The sequence below is a fragment of the Drosophila eugracilis genome, unplaced genomic scaffold (genome assembly GCF_018153835.1).
Source record: "Drosophila eugracilis isolate 14026-0451.02 unplaced genomic scaffold, ASM1815383v1 contig_974, whole genome shotgun sequence".
NCBI classification, from domain to species: Eukaryota; Metazoa; Arthropoda; class Insecta; order Diptera; family Drosophilidae; genus Drosophila; species Drosophila eugracilis.
In genome coordinates, this window is record NW_024573893.1 from 502,035 (window position 1) to 529,198 (window position 27,164).

At 37.4% G+C, this 27,164-nt stretch overlaps 1 protein-coding gene across 4 annotated transcripts in view; it reads right to left on the reverse strand.

The window, feature by feature from the left end:
- The window catches only part of LOC108115144 (transcription factor E2f1), a 45,001-nt gene that overhangs the window by 5,227 nt on the left and 12,610 nt on the right, over positions 1 to 27,164 (reverse strand). For 2 of the 4 annotated variants that reach the window (XM_017226444.2, XM_017226440.2), the window contains exons 1-2: positions 7,342 to 8,560; positions 5 to 781 (exon numbers count right to left, since the gene is read on the reverse strand). In XM_017226444.2, the coding sequence (XP_017081933.2) occupies positions 5 to 442 (438 nt within the window). In that variant the 5' untranslated portion in view covers positions 443 to 781; positions 7,342 to 8,560. Of the gene's footprint in view, positions 1 to 4; positions 782 to 7,341; positions 8,561 to 13,874; positions 14,695 to 22,559; positions 22,588 to 27,164 lie in introns of those variants that run through there. The other 2 variants (XM_017226441.2, XM_017226442.2) reach the window with 2 other exon arrangements.

Sequence of the window (27,164 nt, forward strand, 5' to 3'; positions counted from 1 at the left end):
TTACCTTGTAGTAATTTGTGATATCGTTGGACTTGCCGGTAACCTTGCGCTGATGCTGCTGCGCATGGCCCGCCGATGCTGTAGCCACTGCCCCCGTGCCGTGCCCCTTATCCAGACTGATGTACACATGATCCCTTAGATGAGCTGCAACGCCGCTGTTGCTATTGCTATTGCTGTTGCTATCGCTACTGCTCAGACCATGATCATAGTCCAGATCGAGGGTCTCGTTCTTGATCACAATATTGTTGTTGTTGTTGTTGATGTTGGTGTTGCCGCCGAGCAGATCATAGTTGAGTCTGCGGGCGACCATCGTGTGGCCGCCAGTTGTCCCGCCCGCGCCATAACCGTGTTGCTGTTGGTGTCTCTGGTTGCTGTTATTGCCGCTGTTGTTACTGTTGCTGCTGCTGTTGATGGGGGCAACATTTACAAAGAACTTGGACATTTCGCTGCCGGTTCTTCGGTGATTCTTCGGCGATTCTCCGCCTCAATCGCTCTCTTTCACTTCCACTCTCTCTCTCTCTCTCTCTGACTGTCGGTTGGCTGTATATTTATGTATATCTGTATATATGTGGCTGATTCTGTTAAGTTCGCCTCAGTCGGCAATCGCTGGCATTATTTTGTAGCATACTTTTAAGCACTGCCTTAGAAAAGTTGCCACCCAGTCGGAATTTTCCAGTTCTTGTGTCGGTTGACTTATTGTACTGCCTGTTTATCGCTCTCTCTCTCTATCGTTTGTATTTTGCGCTTATCAACTAAATTAGCACCTAAGGATTCTTCACATCTGCAAAAGAACAAACAAAGAATAGAGATAAGGTTAAATGTTATGCGTTTTATTCTAATTGGGTATTATTTATAGCTAGCTTGACCTGCTTTCTCAATATTTCCTATGCATTTGGCACATTAAACTTTTGATCTGTCTCTTATTTCTGTCCAGTGGGGCGAAACAAAAACAAAAACAACAAATAAAAATGCGCAAGCGACAAGCAAACGAATGTATATGTATATGTGGAAATGCAAATAAATACGAAACGAAAGGCAAATGAAGAAAGAAAACAATTTCACGACTATAAAAAAAAGAGTGCTGAAAAAAGTCGGAGAAGAAACGTTAGGGAGAAAAACGGGTAAGTAATGAGAGAGAGACTATTTACACGGTTTTTATATGGCCCAAACTAGAGCAGACAGAAATAAGTTTATGCAGAAAGTGTGATAAGAGACAATGGTACAACGACAATGGACAATAATGGTAATTGACTGATTAACATTTTCGCTCTAAATACATATTTAAGTTAATAAAGCTTTAAGAAGCATAAAATATCGTAAACATAAGGTGACTAACACACAAGTTAGTTATTTTATTTATCGTCTTGATAATAAAATTCCTAAATAGGTTTACTCGATATTTCCCAACCGGAAGTCCAAAGTTTCCACAATAGTTTTACACACTTTTCGAAGTAGATTAATAGGTCAGCAAAACAAATTTATTTAAAGGCATTCCATTTAAAACTGTGTAAATAAGAAGGCAGGCATACATAAATGTCATATAATTAATCAAACTGTTAGTTCTATAACTTCTTTCTGTTATCTTTTGATGGAAGCGTTTGAAATGCAACCAAACCACACAAAAAACCAGATGATAAGCAGAAACTTCAAAGATACAGGAACTAAAAAAATAAATATAAAAAACGATTAAACCAAAAAATAACAAAAAAACGCAAAAGAACCGGATTCAAGTGGTGGGCTAAAAAGAGTGGCGAGGGGAAGGGGAAACGGTCCGCTCTGAAGCATGCCGAAACTATTTCTGAGCCCAAGAAGAAGAGTCGCGCGCGAGCTAAGTTCGCACACAAAATGTCAATAAACTCGGCATAAAATATTAAACAATCAATATGTGTGTATGGCGGAATCAGAATCAGAAGGCAAAGGCAACAAACAACCAGGCAAAAGAGAGAAGGCGGAGAGATAGAAACAAGAAAAACCATCAGGTAAGGAGAAGAAAATAACGTTATTGCTGCGGTCTCGGCTTGAACCGCTTTTGGCCAAATACAAGCCATGGACAGTCTACACGGTTTAGGCACTGAGAGAAATGATATATCAGGATTTTTATCTTATTTTAAATGTTTATGAATTACTGAAAATTAAAAATCTATTTCTAAGATTTTTTATCAATATAATTTGTATCATATTAAATTGGAGTAATAAACATTTATAAACCAATATGTTGAATGATTTTTAATATTTAATAAGCAAATCCATAATAAATCACAGAAACAGTCATACATAACATTTGTATCATTTGTATCATGTTTAAATACGTCTAAAATCTTGATTTGTCGCCTAAAAATAATTGTGCAATTTGTGATATCATCAATATATCAACTTATTTTTCTAAGTGCCCGACTACCTGTCACCTCTTGTTCCACAAGCCCAACTTTAAGTTCATTAGAGGCATTCTGGCCCCATTCGCGACTAAAGTGAGCATGAATGGAAGACGACGACAACAACAACAAATTAAAAAGCTCAAATGAGCGTAAAAATAAAAACAACAACAATAGGCAGGTAAAAATGGCAATTAGCGCTGCTCGCTGCCCTGCATGCAATGTTAATTTGCATAACAGAAACTGTTAACTAAACAGCCCAACGGTTATGAATTTAGCAAAATAGCAAAAAACCTGATAATCTTTCTAAGCGTTGCAAGAGAAGGAAAAAACCCCACAGAATGATAACTCATAAGTAAAATGAACCGAAGACCTGCGCTTAAATGTCGCACGGAATTTGCTGAAATTAGCAAGAAAATTGGAATGGTAAATGCGCGGCAGGTAGGCAAGCCAACAAGCCATTGAAACATTGACATTGCACAGTGGCCTTGGCGTTTCGAAATTACCTTTCAAATTTTCACCTACTTCAAGGTAGGTTAATTTGGTAACTGATAATCTATGACAGTGATTTGGAAATTTCTCAAGATTAGCTGGGTAAAAAACATATTAAAACTATAATAATTTGGAGACTTTGAAAGTTAAATGCGAAACAATAATCGGTTTAGTTAATAAAAAGCCACGTCATTATTAGGATTTTTATGTTTTTTCTTAAGAACATGATATAAATTTATTAAGTCACGTAAATGAGGCTTTTTTAATTTTTATTTATCAGAAAAATACCAAGAAATAATGGTATTATAAAACAAGGTAATTTTTAATAAGAAAATAAATAAAAATAATTTGTGCTTCTTTAAGTCTAATTTGTTCTCTTACATTTATTGGAATGGTTATAGTTTTAAAAGTATTAATTATTTAATATTTATTTTGCACTCCCCTCCCTCCTTTCTTTCTCCCTATCTCTGTCCCACTAAATTGCAGTCGCGTTGGCGGCAACTTAATTCCCTGATTTTTTTTTTGCAAACGTTTCTACATTAGCCAAAAGCTTTGCCATGATTCTTCAAGCGTGTGTTAATGTCTAGGTGTGTGTATGTATGAGCTAAAAAAGAAAAAAACAAAAAAAAAAACGGTATCTGCTTACAGACGAACGAGCTCAGGTAATTCAACTCCTATACATGGAAATCGTATACTCTCTCTCTTTCTTTCTTTCTCCCTCCAAAAGAAATGTTAAATTCATGTGGGCCAGACAAAAGGCGGATGAAGAAAAGAGGGGAAGTGGGGGAAAGGGTTCCAAAATAAAAACCAGGTAGGTCTCGCCGATTGAAATTTCCAATTTAAGTTTCTTTTGATCGGCACGCAAAATGCGAACAAGTAGCTGGAAATACTTTGCATCTAAACTTACAGTGGGACGTATAAAATTACCCAAGAACAACACAATTTAGCAAGAAAAATAACGGGGAAGGAGATTGACAAGACTTAAGATAATAAACAAATAAAGGTGAAGAAAAAATAAGTATTATTTATTACTCAGGTCTTTAAAACTGAAAAAAAGGTTTAATAATACTTTTTCAAGACCTTTTAATGTAAAGATCGAATGTTTTATAAAGGTCAAAACTACCAGCAGTAAAAGTTTTATTTAACTTTTAATATAATATACAAATGTTAAGTTTGAATGTAAAAATTTTATAAAATTGATTTATATTTGTAAATTAAAAGAAGTTTTCAAGACCTTTTACCATTTAAGAAGATTAAACACGGAAGGTTGATTAAGTAATACCCCCTCCAATTTTGATCTCCAAAAAAAAAGGTACCTTGAAGATAATGTATCTGTAGTATCTGTATAATAACAACTTCCAAGTGCACTTGTCAGTCATCTCTGCATATATTTATCTAACAGCAGAGGGCGAAGCACAAGGCGAGGCAAACAGAGAGAAATAACATTATGCAAACAGGGAAATGGACGTGAAAATACCAAACGGCGAGTGGAAAATCGTGGAAAATGTGGCCTACACGGCAAATAAATAACAAGTTTTTCTTTCGTTGTTTTTTTTTTCAATCTACTTTATTTCTCTCTCTCTTTTCAATCAACATTGGCGCAACAGAGCGGAGCAACAATAAGAAAAAGAAATAGGTTTTCTTTGCATTTCGTTCTTATTGAGAGCCGCACACAATTTGTATGACTGATAAAGGAAAAGGCTAGAAAATAAAACGTACACATTATGTAGGGGCCACAGTAAATAATTCCGCTGGGGGTTACCACAGGGTGGGGGATGGCGAGGAGGCAGAGGTGGACCGAGAGAGGCAGCCAAGCGACCCAAGGCACGCAATGCGACTTTTGATAGCGCTGCTGCCCCTGTTTCTCGCTCTTACTCACACGTTTGCCGTGTTAATTACAAATTAAAAAGAGTACAAAACACCAAAAAATGCCAGCGAAGTGTAGTAAAAACGATAAAAGAACGGGGCTTACTGTTTTAATAAATTAATACAATTTAAATTGTTTACTTAAGTTGCAAGTTCAATGAATAAATGGATTATATTCTTCTAATGCCAGCTAATTTAAAATTATGTTTACTTAACCAACTTAACTTGATTTCCAATTATGTTATCAATTAATCACCATTTTTCTCTCTTGTGAATAAAATAACGGCCAAAACGGATAAGTGCAAATGCATTTCCTGCTTTAAGTCCCAAATCGAATGCTCCTAATTGCAAAGCATTAAGTTTGCAAATATAACTTATTCCTCTCTGGCATGCCAATTTACCGTTATTAATTATGAAGTCCATGCATTTACATGGTTATTAATTATGCATTATGTTATTCATGCAGAGACACACACACACACACACATACTCATACAAGCAGAACACCCACACAGCCAGCGAAAAGCTAATAAAAAGTTTCGCTTTCTTTTTGCACATCATTTTGCATGCGCAGTAGAAAAGCAGGGACAAGTGAAATAAATACAAATAATGTGCGAGTGTGCAAGGTGTTAAGCAACAACAATTGCAATTGAGGAAAAAAGTGAAGCAACAAAAAAAGAAAACAAGAGGAAGAACACGAATTTTGTGTATTAAGCGGCAGTTGAGAAAAAAAGAGAGAGAGAGAGTCTGCAAGTGAAGATGTTTGTGTGTGTGTTGGATGCTGCAGGGAAAGAGAAGAGAGAGAGAGAGAGATAGAAGGAGAGTAAAAGCCGGCCTGAATACGAATAACAGCTGTTATTCACAGACACCATCCACATGGGACTTCTCCTCTGTTGTTTGTGTTTTTGTTGCTAGCAGAGAAAAAAAAACGTCCACATGGTTGATTTTTTTTCTCTAGCCGGTTTTTATTTTCTCTATTAAGTTAATTCCATTTACCCAATTATACTTGGCCTTAAGCAATCGGCTAATTTGGACAAATAAAATAAAATTACATTTCTTATAAGCCTCGCCTTAACTTTTTTTTCTCCGTTTTCTCGTTTTGAGAAAGCCGAAAATAATTGCCAACTGGCCGAGAAAAAGAGCGAAAGAGAAGGCAGCTTTTATCCAGGGAGAGGCGCACAAAATGCGTCGCAAAATATTTCGCCCACAGAAAACTGCAAACAGTAAAGAAAAGAAAAACCGGGAAAGGGAAAACTTTTCGCGTGGGTGTGTGGAAATTCAATGCCGGCAGTACGGAGCAAAGAAGAATTTCCGGGGAAGTCCCCCTCACAATGCTTAACCATAATACATTATGTACTAAACTCCACTCGACTCTCGCTTGATGACGCATTTAGAGTCAATCGAATATTGTGTGCTCGAAAGGCCTGATAACGGGAACCCTAGAGTATATATGTACATATATAATGTATACAAGTACAAACACTATACATTGTGCAGTTGTCAAGTACATGCACAGATTAAAGCGGAAAAACAGTTCACATATGTACAAGGCCCGTTAAAAGGTACGAAGAACGTTAAAAGTAATAGCCAATTACAAAAGCTTCATTAAATATTAAATAGCAATCTAAAAAAGTCAACATGATCAGTTTGATATACAGAAAGCTCTATTAAATAACACTTAAAGCTTGAATTTATTTTTAAATAGCATTTCAATTTGGGGAATGATATTATACAGATAGGATCTCAAATGATATAAAATTATATGGTTTAAACTTCTTTGTAAAACAGCCACCGGAACTGAAGACTATAAAAACTAGACTTCACCTTGTAAAAGTTACAATTACAGCAGTAATATTTAGTTAGTGATAAATCCAAATGATAAAATCTATTTACAGGGAAGCTTTTAACGAGTTGGCGGCTTATCTTTTTAATCAAACTGTAATTTAGTATAATATAATCAAACAATTTTATTTTTACCACGTCAACACAATAACTTCACTGAGCTTAAGTAAAAAAATAGAAATATGATTATTTTCGAGAAATCATATAAGTTATGTTTTTTTTTTATATAAAATTAAGTTTCTTAGGAATTTATTCAGTGTTTGTTTCATTTTAACTTAAAATTCCAGTTTGTAATTTAACATTTTGAAAACTTTTTATATTTTTAATCTTATATTACATGTACAATCTTTCCCCCGTAAAATGAGCTTCAGGATATATATTAATATTTTACAAATCCTTTTATTTTCCCTTTTTTAAACATCTTTCGCCCTTCAAGTGCAACAAAACACATGAAAATCTTTTAAACTCAACTAATGTTTGTCTAAACGTGTAGAAAAATTAATCTAAAGGCGCCATTTGAAATCGCCGCCGACTTTGGGCAAACACAAAATTAAAACTCACTGATGGACAACAAATTTTTGATTCCTTATCTCTATATAAACTAGAGCATTGGTGGATTGATTGAATGAGAGAGTGAATGACTACTATGCACCGTATCAGTTTTGTAGGTTATTAGTTGGGCTTAAGGCGAACACCGAACCCGAAAAAGTGAATGATTAATTGATCATTGGTAAGGTGGAAGGAAGAAAGACGCTGTTCGAATACGCACCTATAAATTGGAATTCTTGTCGCTTTTTTTCTTGCTTTCTATATATTATCACACGCAACAACAACAACAAATTGCTCTGCTGCTTCTTCGTTTTTCTTTCCACCGCCGTCAGCTCTTCTTCTTGCTCTTTGAATATCACACACGTTTCATATTTGCAAATTTTTTCATTTTTTTGCGGGTGTTTTGCCTTTTTCTTTCGGTTACTTTTTTTTGTATTCCACGTATTATATACTGCTGCTTCTTCTTTTCGTTTTTTTTGACTCAGTCTATATGTGTGTTGGTGTGTGTGGGAACTTTTAACTTTACTACACGACGTTTTCGTTTCCCTTCTATATTCTCTATATATTCTACGATTCTGTGCGTGACGTCAGCAGTTCGAGCATTTGTTGTAGATATCACATAATTGTTACACGCGCGCACTTTTCTTTTACGTTTTTTTCTTTGATTAGCGTATTTTGCAGCGACTTTGAAGCTTTTTACTTTGCAGTTGCCGTTGCAGTCTTTTGCGGCTTTTCGGTTTGGTATTTCCCCCTGCAGTTAGTTTTCTATCAGTTTTCCATTTTCACATTTTTGCGGACTGGCGAACGAAAAGCGAACTGAACTTCTTGGGCCACAAAATGAGTGTGTGTGTTGTGCCGTGTCTTTTTGGAGTCGCCGTCGCCGGCAAAAACGCAATCCACACGCGGAGAAAGAGAATCGGGGAGAGAGAATCAGCGACAGAGAGAGAGAGAGAGAGAGCGGGAGTCAGCTTTACGTCAACCGGAGAAAACGTAAGCGGCAACGTTATGGCACTTTTATTTTATCAACTTGCTGTTGCTAATTTATCGTTTAAAACTATATTTACTTTGCTATACCTCAGTCTTTTACTCTTTTGACTCAGTTGACTTTTCTTTTCGGTTGTTGAAATTTTCTTTCGACTTTTCCCCAACGTGTTTTCTTGTCGCACATGTGTGTGTTTGTAGGGGTGGCAGCGACAACAGCAATATTTGTTTTTGTTTTTAGATTTTCGAGTGCGGTACCGACGGTTTGTATGAAGATTGCGATTTTTAACAATTTATCTCGCTAGAAACGCTTCTTGAATTTTTGCCCGACTTTACGCGACTGACGATATAATAAAATGTATATAGCCAGCCTTATCAACATCATGATGCATCAACATCCACAATGTTGCCGCTCTTAACGTGTTTTTGTGTTCGCGACAACAACGAGCAAACTGATTGCGGCGAATCGGCATGAATGCCCAAGAGCCACAAAGCGAACGTTGTCGGCGAATTCAAGGCGGCAGCAGCTGAGCGCTAGCGACAATGGGAGAGAAGAGAGAGAGAGCGAATCGGAGAGAGTGGAATGTGGACTTCGAGGGGAGAGAAACTGATCAGACGATATCGATGCGATAGTAACGATAGTTTATCAAATTTGAAGTTAGCGATTATTTGAGGTTTTTATTATAATGCAATCAAAGTTTTTATCTACATATTTTATTTACTTTTATTATCAGAAAATGTTTTTGCTGTTTTAAAATTTGAAAAAAGTTATTGTGAAAGTTAAAGATTGATTATCAGAGAACAAATATTTCTTATCTAAGCTTATAACAAAATCAATTTATTTAGTCTTAAATTGAACTACAAATTGTTTACTTTATGATGGAAGAAAATCACTTTCCACACATGTTTATAGCCCTCCTTAAAGTTTTACCACTTTTCCGTTGCTATAAAAACTGAAGCTTGAAAATGAGAAAAACCTTACTAATTGCAGCGAATTAGCGGCAACAGCTGAGCAAGAGACAGGGAGCTAGAGTAACAGTGTGTGTGAGAGGAAGGGAGGCGGAAAGCGAAAGCGCGCGAGAGTGGAACGTGTATGGCGCTCACTCTTCCTCTTCCCATGTGGCATGTGGAAGCCAGACTCGAATGTTCGCTGAGTAGCAGAGAGTTGAGCGGCTTTTTGGCCCCATCCCTTTTCACTCTCTTTCGCTTACCGGCTACAAATCGGCTGAAAATCGCTCAGACGGAAGTTGTCGACGGCGCTGTTACCGCACCCACTATGGCAGTGCCGCCAGCAGAGACGTTGGCAGAGAACCCTCTCACTCACTTCCTCCAATACCTCCACCCCCATTCCCCTCCCCCTATCTTCCTCATCTTCTTTATCTTTATCAGTTGTGTGCCAAGTGTTGCATTGCATTGCAGTGACGACATTGTAGTAGCTGGCAGCGCTGCAACGTTGCCGCTTTTCAGAACCCCCAGCTTTGGGGGTCAATTTTTTTAAGGCCGGAAATTGCCATTATATGGGGTATAACTTATTTTGGCACTATCTTAAGGTGATTTATAAATTCCCAGCACGGCAGAGATTTTTTTGGGTATTTTTGTGTTTAAAAACAAAATCACCAACGGTTCCAGTGTAAAATAGCAAGTTCAACTATTTATTTTGCTTCTGACCTGATTAAAGAAACCTGTTAAAATATTTAACTAGCCATTCAATGTTGCTAAACAGATAAACAAGCTACTATAATGCCAAGAAATTTCTGGAGTTACCAAACAAATATTTGAAAACTACACACTTCTCTTTTTAAGTCAAGCAAATCTTGTTCTTGTAATTAGTTCAAATCGTTTTCTGGTTTTCAGTTTTACCCAAAAATCTGTTTAAATATTTGCAACTCATGCTGCTTGCTTCCATTTTGATTCCTTTCAGTGTATGATATACAATTGTATCTCAGAAATCTGTACAACTTGTCAGGCGATCTTCAGACTCTTTCCCATACCTAAAAAAGAAACCATAAAAAACAGTGAAACATCACCCCACAAGAACCCAAAAAATGTAATCTCCTTTCCAGTTTTCAATTTCTATTAACTTTTTCTCCAGGCAGTTTTTTGGGTTTCTTTTTTTGTTATGTTTATTTTTTTTTTGCTTGAGACTCGCGTTGTCTTTTGGATATTTTGGGTGGGGAGGCTAAAGACACTCACAGAGATATATCCGTGAGTGTGATTTTTTTCGCATTTCCCATAAACCAGATACAAAGCTAGCAGACAACAAGAAGAAGAAGTGAGGGGAAGAGGGCCGAGAATCACCCCTCACAGCCGCAAAAAGAAAGGAACTTTGGCCTCTTGTATGTCTCCCTACCCCTCCCTCTTCGCTTCTCTCTGCATATGCAATTAGAGTATCTCTATGCTTGATTTTTTTCCAACCATTTTTTTGTTGCAAGATGTTTTTTATTTTATTTTTTTTTTTGCCATATAGAAGAACTTCCCACGATCCTTGGGTGGACTTTTGTACTTTGGAAGACATTTTATGTGCGCAGTGTCATAAATACTTTTAATTAACTGGAAATGCGTGTGTGCGAGAGTGCCTGGTTTGTATTTGTTTGTATTGGTGACTACTATATATCTGTGTATCCGTTTTCTACCCATTCCCCAGTACCTAAGAGCGGGGCGTGAGTTTCCAGAGGCGTATTTACCATAATTTGCTTGATTTTTTCCCGTATGTCATATCATAAAGTTTTACGGGTGTGGGCAAGGGAAAAACAGAGGCAGAAAGAGAGAGAGGGGGTGGAAGACAAAGCGGTGGCATAGATACACACTAATACACAAGCGTACATATTTGAGCAGATGTTTTTTTTGTTTTTGGCCTTAGATCAATGAACTCATTGCCCAAAACTCAGCTTAGACACTTGCGACATATTCGCAAGACGAGTGCGAATAACAGGGGCGTTGTAGTTGTTTATTAAGGGGGTTTATTGCCCCTCCGATAAGTTAAAATAACTATTTAATATATTTATAAAAAGTACTAAAAAAGTATAAAAGATCTGCAGTCCGAATTTCATTCTCATAATTTAAAGATAGTTTAAACTAAATTTTAAGCTAAGCGTTTTAAACCTTAGTTTAGAATATTTATTACCTTTAAATCTTAAAATTTTAATATATAAAACATAAACAAAGCTACTTCTTCGAAAACTTTTACAAAATATTTTCAGCAAAACAAAATGTATTTCATTTTTCCCTTTAAAATCTCTTAAAATTTGTACAGGTTCCAGAAAATATTCTTGGGCGGCATTGCACGCCCTCTGAAACTTCACCATATCAAGTAAATAGCACTTTATCTAAAATCATTTCATATAGAGTGTTTAAAGATATTTATTAGATTTACTAGTTTCTTTATATCTTACAAACAAAAACGAATCGATTAAATTCATTCAATTTCCCTGAAAAGTATGCTACACTTTTTCAAATGCCAAAAACTCACAGGAAATTTTTAAATTAGAATAACAATTAACAGTGGTAACCCGAAGTAAAAAAAAAGCAAATATTTGTAATTATTTGGTTATCTTGATCCTTAAAATTTTTAATATTTGTTCAAAAACCTACGATTTTTTCTGAAAAATAAACATTTAAAACTTTTGTCGACTTGCCTCTCAGAACATTTATCCTTTTCAGTTAATTTCCAACCCAGACGCATTTAGCCGGCAGCGTTTTGAAGTCTGAGAGCCCGAAGGAACTGCGTCAGGAGGCATTCAGCAGGCTCCTCGTCAACCTCGTCATCATGCCACTGCCACTTCTTTCATCCTGCTCTTCCTGCAGCAACTCCTTTCTCATCAACGTCAGAGCTGGCAGCAGCAACCCCTTTGCCTTTGCCTTTAGTGGGGTGCAAATATATAGTACTATATAGCGTATATCCCCCCACAGCCACCTCCTTTGGCTTACCTCTCGAACAGCCAGACATATGGGAAATGTGAGAGAGAGAAAGGGAAATACAAGAAGAGGAAACCACGACGCCGGCATGGAATGCAATCAGCAAGAAAACTACTTGAGAATCTCAAGCCACGGCGCGATATTCAAAATTGAAAATAAAAGTGAAACAAAAAAGGGGGAAGAGGTGGCCAGGGTGGTCAGGGTGGACAGGGAGGTAGGTGGAACGAGACGACTGTTGAAGTTGACGTCGACGTTGCCGCCTGTTTGACAGAATGTCAGTCAGAATTTTAGAGCCATGGGCTTGGAGTTTTCCATTCACAGGCAGCAGCCAGCTTTTGAAGTGCACTGAGAGAAAAGTGATTTGCTAATACGATTTTCAGGGCGCCAAAGATTATATTTAGTATTATCTTTTGCTGGCTTGCTGTATGATATAACATTTTAAAAATATTTATCCTTACAAAAGTATATTCAATAATATCTATATAAGAAGTTTTTTTTACACTGTATCCTCCTCCTTAGATTTTCTTTTCCCTCCAGCCGTTTGACTGCAAGAAACATTTATTGAACATCTTGTGGCACATCCTGGATTTTCCCTGAAATTGATTGTGTCATTGCGGAGAAGTCTCCACACTCCTTCAGTTTTCCTAGACGTCAGCACCTTCAGACCTCACCACTGCCAACTTTTCTTCCCTCATTTCGTACTGGTTTAAAATTTTTCATTCGCAACATTTCCATTTCCTATTTTTACACACAAATTGCAAATTAAATTGATTTGCATGTTAATTATTCTTACAGACATTACATTACGTTCGGGGAATGAACACCATTTAAGTGGAAAGTACTCGATTATTGTGATAATGAGTCAGTGGAAAAGTACTCGATGCAGTGGTAAGTCGGAAAGGGTTTCTCAAGAAAACTTTAAATATAATATTATAAGAAGAAAGGGTTTTATTGGAATATAATCAAAAAGATATTAATAGAATATCTCGGCGATCCAGGATTTTAAAAAATATTAAATTAAGAAGGAAAACATCAAGAAATCTATAAGTAGGATATTATTATAAACTTAAAAACACCGATTTCTTTACTTTTCTGTTGATAGAGATTAATTAATCACCATGTATTAGTTTAAAAATCATAAATAACCTTCAATTGCCCGTTAAACAAAGGAATGACTTGAAAGTTTTCTTAACCATAAATACCCTCTATCAGTTGATTTTATTTCTACATACAAAATGTCGAATGTTAGGCGGTTAGGAAAACTACAAAAAGCAAAAACAATGACAACGAATTACGAATCACATTGCTCAACGATCGACATTGAGACGTGCGACCCCACTGGATCCCCACCACCCGCGGCCGCTTCTCTTTTTCCAACCCAATGTGTGGGAAAGAGAGAAATACCTAAAGTGGACTACCTGTCCGCCCTAACTGTGAGTACGGCGACGACGATTACTCAACAAACTCACAGATACTCTGCAAACGCACACCACAATATACCGACTTACATATATGGTTAGACATACTCGGTTTTTGGTTTTCTGAGTTTGGTTTCGGCGGTTTTATTTAGCCGTTTTCGATTCTTCAGAACCACGTTCAATGAACTTCCCTCTCTCTCTCTTTTGATCTGCCTGTCTATATAGCGCTCTCTAGGCCACAAGAATGGAATTCCTATTTATGTTTAATTATACATTTTTATGTAAGTGGAAGCACCAACAAAAAGTGTAGAGAACTAAGATAAACTTGAGAGGAAAACAAAGAATATTCGGAACTTGAATAAATCAAATAAAAAACTAATATATAGTACTGAAATTTTTGAGAAATCTTAGGAAGCTGCCGATTTTCTTATATACTTACACATTTGAAGCCTTGATGGAGCAATTTTAGAATATATATAATCCAAAGAGTCTTTTTGGCAGCAGCAATTTTGAATTGATTTTTATAGTAGTAATTTATAAATGTTAATAAAAATAGTAATTACGAAAAACTTAATTCAAATTTAATAGTATTATATAATAAATTAATAAGCGTTACTTTGCTTTAAAAGAATTTGGCTTTTTGTTTAGGATAATATAAAATAGATAAGTTTAAATAACTTTAAGAACTTCTTTAAAAATAGGTATCAAAACAATTTTGAAATAACTTTTAGAATAGAAACACTTAAGTAGTAATGAGATTTTGAAGAAAAACTTGTTGATTAACACGTGAAATAATTTTTAATAATAAATAACAAACAGAAAAAAGAATTTTGAGTATTGCATAGATCATTAAAATAGAAACGAAATTTGGTGTTTGATTTTTTTGTTGTTTTTGGGTTTTATAATATTTTTGAAGGTTTAAGTAATATCCTGGGATTCCAAAACATTGGTAGTGATGTTTGTTTTTTTGGGTTATAATTTAACAGAACACTTTGAAAGCGGGCGTTTGTTTTCCATATCTTGCAGATACTTTTAATGGAACTTTAGGTATTCTTGATATTTCCCATTTCTTGGTTTCACTTGGGTTAGGTGTGAGATTTTTGTGTTTTTTTTTTTTGTTTGTAATAAATGTTGTTAACGATAACGATAAGTTAAAAACAAACAACGCGCGTAGTATAACAATATGTGTGATGTGAAGATCCGGGAGATCCGCTGATCACTTCCACTTTCTGCTGCGTTCGATTCGTAAATGTTGCGTACTTCTTTCTTGCCACAACAAATTCCGAAAAACCGGGCGAAAAGGAAGAAGCAGACGAAAGAGAGGAGAGAGCGTACAGAAAACAGGAATGCAATTGCAGGGCGATCGGATCATATCATGACTGCGAGTGCGAGTGCTTAGGGTAATATCGGAGACAGGGACAGAAAGAGAGAGAGAGAGAGGGAATTTGTAACGGGGCGTAATGAAAAGGAATGCAGCAGGGTAACAAAATACCATAAGGGAGGATAATGCACTCAGTTCGGAGAGAATTATAAAGAAGAGTACACAGAGAGAGAGAAAAAAGGATAGGGAGCTACAATGCAGAGAGCTTTCAGCCGAGGTGGCATTGGACATCAAACAATAGACGTCTGGACAGGGATTTCTAGAGCCTTTTGTTCCAGAATCCTTGATTGACTAAATGACCCAACTACCAAAAACCAACCAAAAAAGCAGGAAATATGGATGGGGAGAATTCATATTTCCAAAAAGTCCTTCCAAGAAATACACACAGAGAAAGTGGATTAACTTAGATGTAGTTACAAGTAAAGTATCTGTTCCTTTCCAGGAATTTCGAGAACATATTATAAGAGCCAAGAATTATGTAATATAACATTACTAATGCATTTTTCTGTGATCAAATACTGAGCTGGAAAACAAAACTTAAAACCACTCAAGCTTTTTAAGGATAGATTAAAATCCTCAAAAGCATCATCAAAGAAAGGTTTCGGTATCTTAAAATTAAATGACTTTTGGCAAAAATGTATAATAATTGCATGCTAACTTATGGAAAAACAATTTCTGTCAAATATCATATTTATTTAAACAATTTTAACACCTTTTCCACCTGTGCAAAGAGGGAGAAAGCGAATATATGAAAAGGGAAAAAAGGAACTAGCCAGGGAATACCCAGTGAGGGTAACATATCGTACTTACTACAAAGAGCAAAAGTTGTCTGACCTGAAAAAGGTCTTTTCTGGACGTTCACTACTCACTGCCGCGATCATCATAATGATGTTGACAGGTGCTAATTGCTAAGCCTAGGTCTAGGTCCATTGAACCCCTCAGAACAGAAGATCTTAACAGCAACTAGAAAGTCAGCCGAAAGAACAAGAAGAAGGAATAACGCTTTTATGGTCATGCAAATCCAACAAAAGAAGTCCAAATCAACCGGAAATCAGAGACGTGGAAATCGGAGAACAAAAATCGCACAAAATCGCACGATCGGTACTGACTTAATAACAGGGAGAGAACAGGACACGTCCCCTTTTTTGGCTTTTTTGATTGCACGCAAAAAGGAAATCATAAGGAGTTCTTACTTCAATATTCGCAAATTTCTGAGATTAGCAATCAAAATGCAGTGATTTTGTTTTTGGGTAGTATGAACTTTAGAGCCTTTGTACAGAATGTTGTCTCAAATTCAGTTCATCTGGAAGTCTTAATTTTAAGACAAGTTTGCACTGTTAGCTTTTTTAGAGAACATCCTTAATATCGGTTAGTAATCAGCAATAAAATAACATTTTCTTGATATTTCATATATATAAAAAGGAGCAACCAAAAAGCAACCTTTTAGTGCGAAAAAAGGGTGAGCAAGCAATTTTAAAATATAATCAGTTTATGGGTGATTTTACAGAAAAAAGGTGGGCGGGTGAAAGTCACCGCAGACGCCGTCGGATATGAGGATATGAGACAGGAGATTGACTTGTCGCTGTCTGGCAGGCACACCCTCCCACTATTCAACCCACGCCCTTTTTGGGAGGCCAAGTAAAACCCACGGAAAATAAGAGTTACAACGCTGGCAATGTCTGTTGTACTGTACATCCCATAACTGCCAGGTCTTGCAGGATATGAATGGGCATAGAGTACAGACTGCCCAGGACATTGCACTGCATAGAGGTGAGCAGAGAGCAGGACCAGGAGCAGGGACTCAATCAAGAGAGAGGAGAGAAGAGAAGAGCTCGTGTTGCACTCGGGGGGTTCGATGAGGTTTGACAGAGGGTCTGACTGACGTATTGCCGCGATGTACGAGTATATGTGCATGCCACATTCAAGGAAGCAAGAGGAAAATAGTTTGCAGCTGTCGCTTTATGGCTTTGACTACCGCTGACACACACACACACACACACACAGGAACACCAATGCAAACAAACCTTCTTAGCGCATGCCACAAACAAGAAAAGGGGAGTTGGCATATAGTACAGAAGAAGAAGAAGCAAGAAAAATAAACGAAACCAAGGATCTTACAGACATTCCTACAGATGGTCGAGGTCTCTCAGCGGTCAGACGGATCCTTACAGGACAGGGTCCGCGATCGTATAAGAACTGTAATGGCTAAGGGAGGTCTTTAAGATCTGAGAGGGTTCCGAGTTGGAAAAACAATGGAAAGTTCTGGCATATACCCATCCATCGATCAATTGGTGTCACTTGTGGAGCCAACAAAACTAATTCTTGTAATCTATGAATATAGAATCTTGTTAGCAGCTTCTCAAACATCTGTTGAATAAATGAAGAAAATGATATGTAAACCTTTATCAAGGAACTATAAACTTGTTGAAGTTAAAGATAGTTAAGGTGGCGAAACATAATAGGAGTATTAAAGCAAACAAAGTTAATATATATTTAATTTAATATTTCAAAACCTCAAGTTTCGTTAGGTTAAATAATTATCATTATTTTCCAAATTTCCAAAAAAAAAAAACATCATGAAGGTCACTGTTAATCTAAGATTCTACTTTCAAGAGGACCATAATATTGATTTTTGGGACAAGCTGACATAGTATATATTTTTCTTTTATAAATGATCTTTGAAAATCTATAAAATATTCTATATACATCTTAAATCTACATCTTAATAACTTTAACCCATCTGACTTTCTAGCATTTGTGGATCTATTATTTATCTTTTTTTTTTATTAATAAGAACCGATTGGAGTTCATATCATTAAACATAGAGACAAGAGAAAGGACGAGCTGTGAGTGAAAGAGTAAGATAGAGAGGTGGCTACCTGGACTACCTTTGGCCGATCTGATCTGAAAAGATCTGGTCTGGGCCGGGACATGGACCTGAACCATAGGCTGAGACTGAGACTGTGACTGCGCCAGCGGCTGAGGTTGTGGCTCAGGCTACACCGGTTTTCAAATTTGGGATATGCTCGCCTCACGTTTTCTTCTTTCTGTTCATTTCAGCTATTTTAAGTAACAATAACGAGAGGAGTCCGCCGGCCAAGGAGTGCGACCGGGACGGGGCTAAGCGGAGCGGTACTGCGGCAACAAAAGCTGCGCCGTTGCCTGTTCCGAAACCTTCGGGCCAAGTACCAAGTACATTCATAAGAGTAGCGGCGGCCTCAAATGTCCCAGGTTGAGATTCAGGTTCAGGTTGTGATCACTGAGAGAAAAAAGGAGTCCTTTTAAATTATCATAAAATGCTATTACAGAATATTCATTCCTCCTTAATGAATACTCTGTAATATAATTTTATGAGAAGAGAACAAACTCTGTAAAGTCATTTGATAATCCAAAAAAACATTAGATAGTTTTCTCTTACTACAAGTACAAGATCACAGACCTCTCTGGTATGCCCTTACGCTATATCCCTGCTATGCTCTTTCTCCCTTTTTTCTCGCTGTGTGCGCTGCGCTTTTGTTTTTCCCATTCACGGAATTCCTGGAAATTTGCCGATCAGTAAATCTCTTGCGCCTTTTGTTGTTGCGTTTCCTACGAAGCAAGAACGGAAAACAGGACAAGATCAGGAAAGGACACTGCCCGAAGCAGGGAGAAAGAGATTGCAATTAGCCTGGGAGGGATTAGAGGGGGGTTTTTGCTGGACTCCAAGTGGTGGATACCGGGCGTGGGAGCTTCCTTCTTCCAAATAAAATAAAGTAAAAAGCAAAACCCCAACGGAAGTCAGTCAAATCCAAATGAAATCAAATGGTGTGGCAGATGTCCCACAAAAAAAAACAATAAAGGAAATATATCGAAAAGGTGGAAAAGGAAAACGAATGAGTGGAAACACAGAGAAAGAGAAGCAAAAGGTAGCACACACGCACTTTTACACCTGGTTCGCTTTTCTTGCGCAAAAGGAGGTGTGCAACCAGAGCAACAGAGACAGCCTCAAGAAGCACCCCTAAAAGGGAAAACCAAAAAAAAAAAAAAAAGAAATAGTAATGTAGTATTAGTAAGTAGCAGTAGTTCGAGCACCCCTTCTTCATGGCAACCAGCAACATCATCCACACTGCTCCTCACCTCGTTTTCCACCATCCACTTCAGACAGTCGCTGCTGTTGGAATTTAGGAAAGTGGAACGAACCAGGGGTGGCACCAGGGCCAAGGGGGATGCGACATGGGGTGCATTCTGCAAATGTCGCGCTTTTTACCTTCTTGATAGGGTCTCTTGTAGGGCCCTTATGTGTGTGTGTCCCGGTTACCAAAAAGGGTATGTTAAGCCCCGCGGTAATAAAGAACTATTTTCTTTACATCAAGTGGAGTTATGGTATTAACAAAAAGGCAAGAAACTTAAAAAAGTTATGAAAAAATAGAGGAATTCATACTTTACTCAGGGGAGATATAAACAAGTTTACACTCTAAAAGTTTCCCAAAAAGCCGCTTAACCTTATGTCAAAAGTTTAAATGCTATTAGGAAAATGGTTCATAGGGGTTAAACACTCAGAATAATAACTAGATGTCACCTTAGGATGGGATTATAGACAAACCAATCTAAATAAATAGGTTTTGATCGTCTTTTCTGTGTAGAATGCATAATACTAAGTTTATTTCCAACTCTTCATTTATTAACATTAACTTCATTCAGTTTGTAGTTAATAATTTAGTAAAATAATGTTAATTTTTTAAAGGATAATAATAACCTTCAAGTGTATTCTACTCTTCGACCACCTACAAGGCCCACTTCCTTTCCTTTTGTTCTGTAAATTTTGCATGTTGAGGCATTATACTCGCATAACCCATCCCATTTATTTGCACTCCGTAATTGTTGCTGCCGAAATGCAACAGAAGTTCTCTTTTGAGGCAAGGCCTCAAGGATCTAGTATTAGAATTGGTCGACTGTTTTTTCGGCTCCCTCTGTGTTCTTTCATGTGTTTGTTGTTCTTTCAGGGCTTCCTGCAATTCCAACAGGAAGCGGAAAGTGGTTGCTGCTGCAATTGCAGACGTACAATGGGGAGCGTAGAACAAAAAACAGAAACGTTGCACAGTGGAACAGTGGTGTAGAATGTTTTAGAATGATTTTTAGGTATTTCAAGGAACATGTAAGTGGTTTCAAGATTAATGAAGTAAATGAAAGAAGCTGTTCTTCATTAGAATATTGTTTGCCAATTTTTATAACAATTTTACGACATACCGTGTATCTTCCTAAATTTAAGATATTCCCTTTCGATGATAGGTTGACAGGGACAACTATCTTCCTTCTTAACTAATTCCAGTTGGAAAAATAATATGAATAATTAAAGGAACTTAAAAACCCCTTTCATCCAACATAAGCCTTCAACAGGAGAAGATTACCATCAACCCCTTTGCCACATTTAAGTTTAGTCGGGACAGCCACCATTTTTGAACCACTGTGCTGCAAGGGCGGGAATTAGGAAGCGAGCTGGTTAGAGCCCGGGGTCCACTGCCAGGCATTGACATGTGCCGGGCCACAGAGGCACGCAAAGTCGATGGCCCCTTCTCGCCGAGAAGGGTGACCACCAGCAGCAACAGCAGCAGCAGAGGGCTGCTCCGCTCACGGCACTGAGCCAATAATTAAACTAAACTAAAGCAGCCAGCAGGAGGAGGAGATTGAGGGGGGAGATGCAACCCCTAGCCGGAGGAATTGCCAGCCAGCCAGCCAGTACTGAGAATAGGGTGAACAAATTTTCATTCCACTTTTTGGTGTGCAAAAAATAAGTGAAATGAAAATAAACGAAAGTAAAGACAGCTGGCAAACCGAATAAGCAAACACTCTTTGCAAGAAGGAGGATTAAAAACCTCAAGATTTGTAGCATTTGGAAGTAAGGATTAGATGTTCTTCTGTTGTCTTTTAAAAAAAGGTGTATTTACTATTGATTTGTTTGATTAATACTAATAAAATGAAGAAAACAGTAAGATCAAACTGGGTACTAAAAGTTGAAGAAGTTAAACAGGAAAGAAAGTATGTTATAAACGGAATATATATATATCTTTCCTTTAATGAATTGCTTTAATCAGGCTTATATAGTCTTAAGTTTTGTAAATATATTTTCTAAACATTAAGAAAATTCATGCAGTGAAGCTAGTCCCTACCATTCTACCTTTTCCCTTTAAGATATTAAAAAATAAACTAATAAAATAAAGATTGATTCTTACTTTTTATGAATCTTTCCTTAAAAATTAAATGATTTTTAGGTTTTAGGTAGACTTTTTGAAATCCCCGTAAATATATTTTAAGTAAAGGATCATTGGTTAATGAAAACAAGCATGCTGTTGATCCAAGGCAGGATGATTCTCCCAGAACGTGTTAAACTTCAGGGCAAAGCTGTCATGCCCTTGTCGAAGGGTAAAAAGGGGCAATAAAAATAAAAAAGGTATTGTAAATTAGAGCAAAACCGATGCAAAGGAGAGGGGGTGCGCAATCGAGAGGCGAGGGTTGCTCGGTTACAACTAATCAGTTGGCCGGTCGTCCCCCTGTGGAGGAATGTTGCGCAGACGCAGTAACAGCTGCTGTCACTATTATTTTTATTTCTTCAATATTATTTCTGCTCTTGTTTTCTTTGAGGTCGGGCTTGGGTTTAGGGTAGGGACATAGGATATATCGCGCGTGTCAAGAAAATCTTGAAAAATCTTGGTAAACATCCTGGCCCGAAAGCGTGGAAACTGCGAAATCAATACAGATTATGTACGAGAGACCGGGATAAGGCGACATTTAGCCGCCTACCTACAAAAAAAAAAAAAAGAAAAACAAGGGAATTTAGGTAGGGATGCCTGATGCAATTACATGCATGGGATTGGAAAATCGAAAATCAGAGCGGGTTAAAGGTGAGGTGATCAGGATCAGAGCTAGGGCTAGGTAGAAAACCGGATGGCCCGTGTGTGAAAATCATCGGAGCGGAATTAAATCCCTCCCCGAAAAGCCGTGGGATTAATTAGCATTTGGTTTCGGGACAACATTTCGCTTTTCCCTTGAACTACTTTAATTTATGCATTTGGCGGACTGCAACGTGTCAAGTGAATGTCAAACAAATCTGTGAAAAACAGTTTTGTGGAATCATCATCCCGGCAAGGGAAAATTCAAATTGATTTGTAAGCTTCTAAATGGAGAAACGAACAGCCCGAGGAGATAATAACCAGTTCCTTGGCTAACCGTGTGACATTTGACGGGGAACAGAAAGCGGACAAACTGAAAACTGAAAGAATCCAAAAAGAACCATCCGACGGATCCTTCCTTGTCCACTGGCGGACTTACAAGTTTGTCTTTTGATGTTTGTCCGCGAGTCTGTTCGCCTTATTTCGTTTCGGGGTTAACTTGTTCTTTCGACGAACGCTTTGTTTGCCCGGTTGTTTGTGGTCCTTCAAAGTTGTTTGGCTGTCGACTTGTCCACGGTTCAGTGGACTTGGGTTCCTTGGGTCGTGTACTGCAGCCCTTTCACGGGTTCAGTTCGCCATGGGTTAAGTGCAGATCGAAGTGAGGAAATTTTATTTGCATACAATTTAGCTTAAATAATTTGTTTACACAAACGATTTGACAGGGGAGAAATTATCTATATCTGTAATAGATAATCTGTGGAAATGGAGATTTCCTCCTAGGATTTCTATTAATGTTTGCGTTTCATTAAAAATCTAAGCTAATGGCATTATTCTATTTTAAATTATATTAGATTTCACTTAAGTTAAGTAAACTCACCAACAATTTAATAAGTAACACCAGCAATCTGTAAGAAAAGAGAAAATGTCATTAGTTGGCTTCTAAAAATCCAAAATTAAGTTCAAAAGAGTAAGCAAACAAAAAACTCATTTAGAATCTTATAACACAAAGTTTCCGGTTTTTTGTTCATATTTTCCACCGGTTTTCCCCCTTCCCTTAACCCAAAATGAAGTTCAACAACTTGTTGAGGCTTTCTTCTAATGATATGTTTGAGGATGCATTGTCAGGTTTATTCTACATCAATCTACGAGAATCTGAGGCTGTGAAAATAGCCAAGACCCAGGGAGGGCTCTAACCTAAATCAACAAATCGGTCTAAAGCTGTCTGCTCCGATTTATAGGCAAAAAAAAAAACTTGGAAAAGGTTCGAAAAGGCAAACACAAATGAACAAACACGAAAGGCACAGGGAATATGCCAACAAAGTTGTCAAATCAAACAGAGAACTTGAGGACCTGAACGAGATCCAATCCATCCCAGGGCAGATCGCTTTAGTTCTGGTGTTAAAAATATGAGAAACATTTATAACTTTTTCTGCCGGAGAGTTTTTCACCGAGCTGGCTGGCTTGGCATTTAAAGAACTTTAGCGATTTATGCCTCTGTCAGTGGAGGCAGGCGCTGGCGAAGGCGAAACCTGATTTGCTGCTGACGACCAAGAACAAAGTCGAGAGGACTAAGGCCAGGAGGAGGCCCAGCCAAAGTCGCAAGAGTTTAAAGGGCCCCGAGTGTAGGTAGGAAATAAAACCAGACCCCGGTCCAAAAATGAAAAGGAGAAGGAGGAGGCAGTGGTGGAGCAGGAGTGACTACGCAATAGACGGCTGTGGAATCGAAGCGGGAGACTGCCGCCGCCGCCAAGCACTGCCTTCTGCTGCATTCCGCTGGCGACTTTGACTCCACAACTTCCAGCGATTCATTCGGCCACATGTTGCACACACTGTGAGAATGAATTTAATTAAAGCAAATCCACATCCCACAGTAAAAGCCAAAAGGGACCAATGGAGCGCCACACAACCCGACCAGACAGCCGCCAGACCTTCGATCCGGATCTTCATTGGAGACGGCACAGCCAGCTGAGTTCCAACTAGTCCAAAGTCTAGTCTTGGCCAACCGTGGGACAAGTTTAAAGGGAAGAATTGGTGAAGGAGGTGAAAGGATATGCGAGCTTAAAAGGCAAAACCAAAGTAGTAACTTTTTAACGAAATGCTGACTATTTGACATTGTTTCATAACTTAATCATAAAACCGAAACTTAAACTTAAACTTTATGGCATGAATTACTCATCAAAAACTCACTAAGATTAGGAAATACTTAAAACAAACCTAAAAACATTTAAATTCCTCTAGTTGACAAGCGTTAGAGCTTGACTAAGCTGAAGGGAAGTCTGTGGAAAGCAGATAGTGCGACAGTGCTAATTCATTTGGTTTATCAACAGAGCAGAGCCCGAAATTGCGGTTAGTTGGGGAAGTCAAATGCTCAGCACCACGGGTTCCACACGTGAACACAAATTGGAATCAATGTGCAGCCGTAGTTGCCACGATGTGTGCACCGCAACAATGCCAATTAAATCCCATTTCAGTGGCACATTAAAATGCAATAAAATATATTTTGTGAGACTGTGTGAGCGAGCGAGTGCAAGAGGCTTTTGCCATTGGAGCGTTAAAAATATTTCATGCCCAATACACAGCCTTCATGTGGCAACCATCGGCTATATGGCTATATGCCTCCTTGCTGCACATGCAACATAAGCAAAAAAAAACAAGAAGAAAATAAGACTACGCGTAGAGATGCTGAAGTTGGCCGGGCGATAAGCTCACAATGGGTCCGCTGCTGTTTTTTAGAGTTGAACGAATTATGTAGCCTCGAAAAACGAAATTTCGCCGCCGCATATTTAGCTCGCATTTCAGCATAATTTGATGTAATTTCAGTGGACTCCTTGCAACATTTTGTGTTTTGTCTGCCTTTGTACGGGTCGAGTTGGTCAAGAGATTCGATTGCCGAGAGCCACGATGATCGTGGCAGCCAACTTGACCACGAAATTATATTGCGGAATATTGATCAGTCCCGATCCCAAGGTTATTCCACTCCCTTCGATATGAACGTGTCCACTATTACCCAAACTGCCAAAAAACTGCGTGACCGCCCCACGATCTTCTGCTATTGATTCTGGCTTTAAGGGATTTTTGGTTAAATAACACCTGCAGTAGAGAATTTGTTTTTAATTTTATAGTTCTGTTGTTTTAAGATACTATCTTTATTTTCATTAGAAAAAAATTAAACATTTCGATAATGTCCAACGCATTACCAGAACAAAAAGTAACACAAGAAGAATGTTATTTAATCATCTAAGGCCTGAAAGATTATTAATAAGTTTTTATTCATTCAGAATGAGATAATAATTCAGGAAAGGCAATACTTAATATTTCTCATAGACCATACAACATCTTTAAAAATATACAAACATCTAGTTAATCAAGTTAAGCTGTAGTAGTTTGATTTAAGGAACTTTTGCAAATTTTTTCCAATACTGAAAGGTTTTTTAACTACATTTAATCTTTGCTTTGTTTGAATTTCTTTCTTAATCCTCATTTTATCTCTTTAATAATATTTACTATTTTATTTTGCATTTTAATGCACTTAGCTTATTATAATATTTCCTAATTTTATTCCAAAACTTTAAAGCTATATTAAACCCATAATTAATAATGTAAGAATTTTAATGTTATTAACTCTTTTGTTTTGCATTCTTATGCACTTAATAACAAAAGTACATTTTTAATGCCTTGGCATGTTGTTTTTACCACTGGAACCTCTTCGTGCTAGGATTATAGCCGACTTCCAACATTCTGCCAGGAATCCTTATATATGTAAGCAATGTAAAGAATCTTTATAAGCACTGAAACTTCGTCTCCTCCCTCTACTTTGCCAGCAAAAGGGTGTCAGTTTGTCAGGCTTAGCTGGGCCAAGAAGCTCAGGCGATTAACTGTGGCTCGCGACTTGGCCAAAAGGGTGCCCACCCCTTCGCTCCTTAAAGACCCCCTTGACAAACCGCAAAAGTGAAATATTTCGCCGTTTTTTTTTTCGTTATCTTAACCCGTTCGTGGCCCCAACCCCATGTTGACTGCATTGCAATGAAATAAATGAAGTTAAGCCAATTTGAGGTTAAAGCCCAAAGAAGGAATTCATTATTTTTGTTGATGTTTTATTTTTTGTCTGTGGTTAGCACTCGTAGCGTGTGTCCTGCTTGGAAAGAAAAGAATTCGCAAAAGAGTTGGAAAAAGCAATCAAGCATAGAATATTTGAATACTCTCGGGAAAAATATATTCGTTCTTGCAACTACTTTTCGTTTTCTGTTAAAAAAAATGCATTTTTGAAGCTAAATTTAAATTTTCAAAATTTCTTAATATATTCTGAAAGGGCTTTCCTGGCTTTTGTACATTACTTATACGCAATGTTGCACCTTTATCATAAATTCTTAATGTTTTCAACGCTATTTGGAAGATTTCTCACACCATTTTGTTCATTAGTAATTTTCAGATCCTTTTTGAAAGGCTTCTACATTTTTTAATCATTAAAAGGGTAAATTGAAAGAGTATTTTAGACCCTACCTTGAGTGCATAATAAAAAACCACAGAAATGCGACAAATGCAACAATAGCTGTAAAAAAGGAGGAAAACAAGGAAGAAGAGACATGGCAAAGGCAGAAACCGCAATAAACTTGAGTGGAGACCAAAAGATGAGGCGCAGGATAAGCCTGGAAAAGAAGCCAAGCCCAAGCCCCAAAAAGGCAGCAAATGTTAGGTTAGGACGAGGAGAACATTCTTATCTAAGAACCAAAAACAGTATGGTTTTGCATACGAGTATATTGCACACACACGACCGATAAATTGCTATATAATGAAAGGTAACCAATCGCGTAACCAGTTTGTACGATAACATTCACCAGCTTTGAATGCTGTTGCTTTTGCTGCTCCTGCTGCTGGCGGGCGTTGTTTTTGTTGATGTTTTTTTGCTGTTGGGCGGCCAACTCCAAAAGGGCATCACAAAAACGTAAACAACATCGCACAACAACAACAGTAATGTGCAATAACAACCAGCATTCGAGACCAGAGGGCCGAGATTCAGGGGCCGACGGTTTTAACCAGGAAAGGGATAGGGGGACCACCGCCAACGGCGGCTACATTCAAAACAACAACAAAGCAAAACAGTAAAAAAATATATAAATAAAGACAGGAGGAAGGGGAAATTAAGTTATTTCAAGGGGGAGTCGAAATATTGATACCTTTTTGGGTTAAAGTACAAGATCTACAAATATATAATTTTAACAGTATTGAAATATATTCTTATAATAATCTCAAAATACCTTTAAAAACCAACAGCTAAGTACTGCATTTCATTAAATTTATATTATAATGTTCAATTATACAATTTTCATAAATCTTCGAAAAAATTTTAGATCAACTTTTAAATTTGTAGATGAATTTTAAAGATATTTTAGTTAAATTAGGATTAATGCTTAATAAGTAAAGTAAACCTCACTTCTGCTTTTTCTACAATTTCATGTTTATAAATATTATTTATTTATTATAT